The sequence below is a fragment of the Ursus maritimus genome, unplaced genomic scaffold (genome assembly GCF_017311325.1).
Source record: "Ursus maritimus isolate PB19 unplaced genomic scaffold, ASM1731132v1 scaffold_3, whole genome shotgun sequence".
In the NCBI taxonomy this organism is placed as follows: domain Eukaryota; kingdom Metazoa; phylum Chordata; class Mammalia; order Carnivora; family Ursidae; genus Ursus; species Ursus maritimus.
Window position 1 is genome coordinate 57,024,794 of NW_024425563.1, and position 7,565 is coordinate 57,032,358.

Below are 7,565 nucleotides of genomic sequence, written 5' to 3' on the forward strand. Positions count from 1 at the left end.
AATATTAGAACAAATGACTACACATAACTTTAGGATAGGGATCTGATTGTTATTAAGCCATACATTAAATTGATTTTTTTTGCTTTAGTTTTTAAATTTTTGATTATGTAGAATTTTGAATATACACAAGAGTAAACAGAATAGAACATCCACCTTCCAGTCCTAACAACCGTTAACACATGACCAGTCTTGCCTCAGCCACACTTCTAACTAACCCCTTCCCTAATTATTTTTGAAGTTTATTCCAGACATCATATCATTTCATCGAAGACTATTTCAGCATATACCTCTAAAACAGAAGTAGTTGATTTTAAACAACAAAACCGTAATAATACTTTTCTTCTAAAAAACCCTCATAATTTCTTAGTATTATTAAATAATTAGTCTTTTATTCTTAATTTTACACTCTTTTTATAGTGAGATAGATAGTTGGGTAGGTAATCAGGAGTTCTCTGCTAGGGTGATTTTGGCCTGCAGGGGATAGTTGGCAAAGGCCGGTGACATTTTTTGTTATAATGGAGGGGGTGGGGCTATACTAATGGCATCTAGAGGGTAGAAGCCAGGTGTGCTGCTAAAGTCACAGAACAGCACCCTACAACAAAGAATTATCTATTCCTCATTGTCAATAGCGCCACTTGGCAACATGGATAGGCAGGTAATAGGTAGGTAGATAGATAGATATGATAGGTATTAAAAGTTTATAAAGGAGAGAGATACAAAATATCCATGCTCTGAGGTCATTTTAGGAACCACACAAAGGGCAAAAAAAGATCCAAAACTGAAAGGAGGATTCAGAGCGTGTAATTATTCCAATCAAAATGTCCCATAAATCAGATGAAATTTCATGATTTTTTTTTTTTTTTTTTTTTTTTTTTTTTTTAAGGAATGGAGAATCGCAGTGTAAATGGCACATCTGTTGCAGGTGTGGATAAAGAAGTTGAGGAAAGTACTAATTTCTTACGTGGGCAGCAGAGTCAAAGGAAGTAATGAACAAAGTGCTTAGTAAATACAGGTAGAACGTGTGTTACGCAGCACATGAAAAACCTAGCAAAATTATTTTGAGTTTGCTAAACAATAATCTGTCAGAAATGGCTTTTTTTCCATGCAAAACCATGCTGTGAATGTTCACGACTGTGACATATTTTTCAGATGAAAATCGTTAGTAGTTATTTTAATGCAGAAAGAGCGCTGCTCATTATTCTCCACACAGACCCCTGGCAATAATCTACCTAGCAGAGCAGCGGTTCACGCAGATCAAAGCTGCATTATTTAAGTGTGTCCAGGGGGCAGATTTGAGCTCCGTATGCCTTATACTTTAAAGGAAAAAAAATATGTTGGTTTGCTTCTTGAGAAACAAAATATGTCTAATAGGTGCTTCGCGCAAGTCCCGCACAACTCACACGAATTCCTCCTATTATCTGGGACGAAACCGCTCCCCACCCGCGATACTTCAGAATCTGAGGGGAGTACAAAACAACCGTGGGAATGTAAATCTCTTCAAATGGACAGCAGTGTATTCTCATTTAAATTAAACCCGAATGTGAACTAGATTCCGGAGAGGAAGTGGCAGAGGGAGATGGTCTGGAGTTGCTATAGAATGTGCCTGGCTGCTTTAGCTCCCAGAAACGGACGAAGTACAACTCTGAAATTTCAGGCAATTTGTATACCAAGCTCCTCCTTTTCTGTAGTCTCCTCTTCCATTGGTAAAATTCTTTTGCAGGGTCATGTAGGGATCCCACCCCTTCTCTGTGTTTTCACTCTGAAGCTCTATACAACTTTACACCTGAATGAACGCCAAACCTCACTGGATATATAAAGGGAACCTTGAGGAGGAATTTCACAGTTACAGTGCAGAAGCAGAAGGAAAGGAATTAACCAGCTCTCCAGCCAAGCAAATCCTCTCTCGCCATGCTTCCTCCTGCCATTCATTTCTATCTCATTCCCCTTGCGTGCATCCTAATGAAAAGCTGTTTGGCTTTTAAAAATGATGCCACAGAAATCCTTTATTCACATGTGGTTAAACCTGTTCCAGCACACCCCAGCAGCAACAGCACGATGAATCAAGCCAGAAATGGAGGCAGGCATTTCAGTAACACTGGACTGGATCGGAACAGTAAGTGTGTTTTACTTGCCTGTATTTGGTTTTTTTCTTCTTTTTTGGTAGCATTAGCTCACATTCCTATAGAATTGTTTCAGTGCTAACTAACCTGAACCTTGTATATTTTGCTAAACAAGCTGGGAGTAATCTATTGCATGTGGAGATTGGCATTCTTCCCTACAAAGTTAATATAACTAAAGCAGTGGCTGGATAATGCAGGCGTGGACTTAAGTTCTAGCAAACATCCAAAAAACAAAATGTTTCTAGGAATTAAACTGTTGCTTTTTAAAAATCGTGCAAAATGAGAATTTTTTTAAAAAGTGTTCTAGATAGCTTAAATTCAGGTTGTTTTCTGTGTATTTCAGGACATGTACAATTGTGGTAAAGGGTATAAACATACCTAAGCAAAGTATGTATAGGAAATCACAGGCTTTCCGGGGGGGAAAATGGCTCACACAGATTTCTAAAATATGTCCAGTGAAATAGTTGAGAGTTTTAATGATAATCAGTGTAAAAGAGATATAACCGAAAATACTGGAGAATCATATTTTTCTGAGATACTTACTTATTAACCAGATCAAGATTTGGGTAATTGTATATTTCTGGGAAAGACTGGGGAAACTTTTATAACTTAAGAGATTTAAAGTAATAACAGTACAAAAATATTTTGTAGAGCGAGTATTTGTTTTCTTTTCTGTTTGCTCAACTGACACACTAATGAACCACTACTTAGAGGGATTCAAATTTCTTCTCCTAACTTTTGCTTCACTTCTTTCCTTCAAAAAAAGTTCATATGCTAACAATCAGGTTTTAAGAGAGACACAGAGAAACAGTGCACAGGAAATCTGACACACATCTTTTGCTCCACCTCAACTCCTTTCAACTGCTAAAAGTAGCTTCTACCTTTAAAAAGCAAGTAGGAGTATTAATGTCTTTCTAAGAAAACCAAGGTGTTTTCACTTCCATGAAGAGAGTTGCTTTTGGGTACACAAGAAGGCTCTGATTATTATTAGATTACCGAGCAATGTGGTGGGTATTCATTGTCAATGAGCTGTCACTGCAAAAATGCTGAGTCTCTATGTACATGGGAACAAAAAGCGAGGCAAGGCAAACTCATCTCTGGCTGTTTCCAGGTGCATTTCTAAGGCAGATGCCGGAAGGGAAGCTGGAATCAGAGTCACACTGGCAGAGCTCACTGACCAGCCAACGCGTTTGCTGTTTCATTTTACTCCCGCACTGTGTACAGACGTGTGTACATCTACATACATTGTTTTACAACTACTACATCCCTTTAGGCTACATCTCTCACCTCCGAAGTACTGAGGCAGAGAGACAAAGTACAATTCCCAAGTCAGTATCTCCTTCAGATTAGCTCTCGGTTTTCCACTTCAGTGCAAGGCTACGTCAATGTTCCCTGTAGTTTTTAATCTTTCGGATTTCGGCAGTCTGTACTTATAAACATTCTTTTTTTCTGGTTAACAAGCTTTGATTTCTTTTCAAGTTTGTTATAGGCGATTCTCCTCGAGTTTAGATAACAAAGTCATGGAAAGGAAAACTCAAATGTTTCAAGATTAATTTTTGCTTTAATTACATAAGGCACATAACCAGAAACAGCCAATTAGAGAACATACTTACCAAATTCAAGTAACTAAACAAAAAGTTTGCCATGACCAATGTTCAGGAAACGAGCACCATGGCTCCTTTTGCAGTTGTAAATCAGACATGTTAGGCATTTTTCTGCCATAAAATTCATGGAAATGTAGCCAAGTTGTTATGGCAACCATACGTTCCTGATTTGGGGGCTTTTATATTCTTCAAATTTTGAGTTGTAGTGACATGTTGCATTTCAAACATTTTAATATTTGTTTTTAAAAGATAGCTTGGGAATTTATGTTTAAAATGTAGTTATTGAGTTTGATATGCAAAATGTCAGACTTTGTACACATATGTACGTATGATTCTCTGCAGCTGAATTTTTAATTGAAACAAAATATTGTAGAGAGCATATGCATTGTACACAATATTTAAATACTTTCCACATTTTCCCAGTAGATTAAAAAAAAAACCCTAATTAAAAGCACTTGCAGGTATTAACTGATATGACCTGTGAGAAAAAGAACGTTAAAGTCTACTCTTTTTTAGCTTACTGAAGAATGCATATGTTACACAAGTGTAAGAGCTGCTTAACCCTTACTGGGGTGTAAGTCTAAAAGAAATGGGATTTTCAAATACTTTAGTAAGCTGTTAGCTAATATTATCCATGAAAACAGAAATCAGGCCTAGGTTATTTTGTTTCAAAAAAATGTATAGGCATGTAACTGATATAATTTTCATGAAAGTGTCTCTATCACCATCCAGGCAGATTTTTGCATTGTGAAAATAATATAGGGGTTTGCTTTTCTATTTAACAATTTGCTATCATTTGGGTACAATTTCTTTCTTTCTTTCTTTCTTTCTTTCTTTCTTTCTTTCTTTCTTTCTTTCTTTCAGAGTGTTCATTTGCTTGTTGTCTTTAACGCACCTTCTTTTCTGTTTCCTGCAGCTCGAGTTCAAGTGGGTTGCCGGGAACTGCGTTCCACCAAATACATCTCTGATGGCCAGTGCACCAGCATCAGCCCTCTGAAAGAGCTGGTGTGTGCTGGCGAGTGCTTGCCCCTGCCGGTGCTCCCCAACTGGATTGGAGGAGGCTACGGAACAAAGTACTGGAGCAGGAGGAGCTCTCAGGAATGGAGGTGTGTCAATGACAAAACGCGCACCCAGAGAATCCAGCTGCAGTGCCAAGATGGCAGCACGCGCACCTACAAAATCACAGTGGTCACCGCCTGCAAGTGCAAGAGGTACACGCGGCAGCACAACGAATCCAGTCACAACTTTGAGAGCATGTCGCCTGCCAAGCCAGCCCAGCACCACAGAGAGCGGAAAAGAGCCAGCAAATCCAGCAAGCACAGCCTGAGTTAGAACTCAGACTCTCCAAACGAGACTGACTCGTAACCATCTGCTTTACAGATTCGATTGCTTGGAAGACTCGAGCCTGCCATTGCTATTTTGTTACTTGAAAATATATGCTTTCTGCTTTGATCAAACCCACCAAGCTGTCCTAAGTATCAGGACCTTCTTTGGGAATCGCTTTTCAGGTTTTCAAGATGTACGCATATCCAGGAGGGCGATTTGTATTTAAATCCCAGGCCACCTGTAGTTTTAATTCCCCATGGTTCTCCAAAGACTGGTGATACAGTATACATCACTGAATCATTACTTTTTAAAACAGAAAAGGGCTTCAAGTTTACCCTCCACTCCCCAGCCCATCCCCCAGCCCATCCCCAACAAAATCCCTTCAAAATTAAAAAGTTAAAAAAAATAGTTGCCACTGAACCTTCACAGTAACACTTCAGAAAGGTGCTTTTTTTGGGGGGGGGGGTAATTTTCATGGAAACAGTTTAGCAGCCATGAGTGATCTCCTTTGAAAGAGGGCAAGATATTGTGACATTTCACTTCAAAAATCAGCCCCATAGTTTTGACAGTCTCATAGTATGAAATTATACCCTGCATGCTGACCCTTGCTTAGAATGGAATGCCAGAAATGCATGGCAGCAGCTAATAAGTAAAACTGATGAACTATTTATTTGTCAAGGTTATTATTTAATGAGCTTTCACATGTGATTTTTTTTTCAAACTGTTAATTTTTTATGTTTTGAAGCTTTCCCATGTACCTAAATATTTTCCTGTATGATTTATGGTTGATCTAGAAATATGAGAATACATGTTGTAGATATGTAAAATAAATATTTTAGTCTCCTTATTACATATATGTTGTATCATGAACTTTATCTATAGTATGGATCTTTTTAAATCAATAAGATGCTTTGTAAAGCTGAAATATGTAATACTTTTTTGTTTAATCTGTGCAATCAGAAGGCGATTTAACCTTCAATTCCATCAGTTTCTTTTAACAAAAATAAACACTACTAAAAGCTATTGTCCTTGCCTTTAACATGTATGGAAAAGGTACATGTTTACAAAAATTAGAATATATGTAGCAGGGTAACTGATTTTTTTGATAAGGCACATTTCGGTTTTGACAGAAAGTTCTGCAGTAAGAGAGGAGAGAGAGAGGAAGAGAAACAATCTTTCGGTAAAGGGATGATTTAAAAAGTTAGGTGGCAATCCAGCAGTGAGTTGTAATGAGAATATCATATTTATATACACCGAGGATGCCAGGTCCGCTGCCCATTACAATCACATGGAGGAGCTAGTATTAGACCCAATGTCCAGGCTGCCATCCAAATTACATCATCATTTCTGGCAGTAGAAATCAGATATCAGCAGTTTTTAAGGTTTTCCAGGTGATCCCAATGGACAGCTAGGTTTGAGAAAGAAATTGTGAAAAAATCACTATCACATGCTGGGAGAATTTTGAATACTATTGCATGGCCCCGAAAACAACAAAGAAAACAAAATAAAAACAACAAAGAAAACAAAAGCTAATTTTTCAATGTTTTCAAGTCTGTCATGTTATAATATTAAGCAATATAATCACAGTCTTAAACCAGATTTTTTTACACACACACACACACACATATGTATATATATATACACATATGTATATATATGTATATGTACATATACATATACATAGAAAGAGAGCGAGAGAGAGAGCTGGTGTGCCAATTCAATCAAATGATTGATCCCATAACTCCAAATGAGAACCAGAGGGGCTTGGTTATGTACTGATAAGATCTTCTGAGTTTTCCCTTTTGGAATCTGAACAGGAAGGGGTTCTTGGTACTCTTTTGTAGCAGATTGTTCTCTTTGTAATTGCAAGTTTAAAAGTCACATGTATATTACACATGGCACAGTGAGTTAAATAAGGACATTAATATTGTCCCTTTCCCATGAGAGGTAGGAGAGTCTCAACGTATATAAAGACAGAAAACATCTCTAGATTTTATAATAATGTTAACTATTGTACCATTAGATAAAGTGACAATTCATAGTTCACTATTGATTTATCTTCCAGCCTTACTAACTAGATCTTAAACTATTTCATATTATATCATCATATTAATATTTGAGACATTCATAAGAATTATATCATAGGTTGAATATACCAAAAATATATTGTCTCATATGTCTATTTCAGTTGCTTATCATTGCTCCATATGGGATATTTAACATAATAGAAATTTAAGACACTTTAGCCATTTCTTCCCTCTCAACTAGATAGCACCTTTAGTAGATGGCCTTAGAGTTAATCTTAAAAATTAATGTGTTCCAAAATCTGAGGCATAAAAAGGACTTGACCTGACAATAGCTTTTCACAATCAAAAGACTATATTGTTGAAACAGGGGCGCCTGGGTGGCTCAGTTGCTAAGCGTCAGCCTTCGGCTCAGGGCATGATCCCAGAGTCGGGGATCCAGCCCCACATTGGGCTCCCTGCTCCCCTGGGAGACTGCTTCTTTCTCTCCC

At 37.6% G+C, this 7,565-nt stretch overlaps 1 protein-coding gene across 1 annotated transcript; it reads left to right on the forward strand.

The window, feature by feature from the left end:
* The first annotated feature begins 853 nt into the window (after nucleotides 1-853).
* On the forward strand, nucleotides 854-5,861 carry SOSTDC1 (sclerostin domain containing 1). The gene is made up of 2 exons (XM_008686358.1): nucleotides 854-2,113; nucleotides 4,641-5,861. The coding sequence occupies exons 1-2, from the start codon at nucleotides 1,909-1,911 to the stop codon at nucleotides 5,054-5,056; spliced, it is 621 nt and encodes a 206-aa protein (XP_008684580.1). The 5' UTR covers nucleotides 854-1,908; the 3' UTR covers nucleotides 5,057-5,861.
* Nucleotides 5,862-7,565: the final 1,704 nt, after the last annotated feature.

Bases quoted from the DNA above. Each gene is read 5' to 3' on its own strand.
- SOSTDC1 (XM_008686358.1), top strand. From the start codon at position 1,909: ATGCTTCCTCCTGCCATTCATTTCTATCTCATTCCCCTTGCGTGCATC. The intron at 2,114-4,640 runs GTAAGTGTGTTT...TGTTTCCTGCAG, and splicing joins CACTGGACTGGATCGGAACA to CTCGAGTTCAAGTGGGTTGC.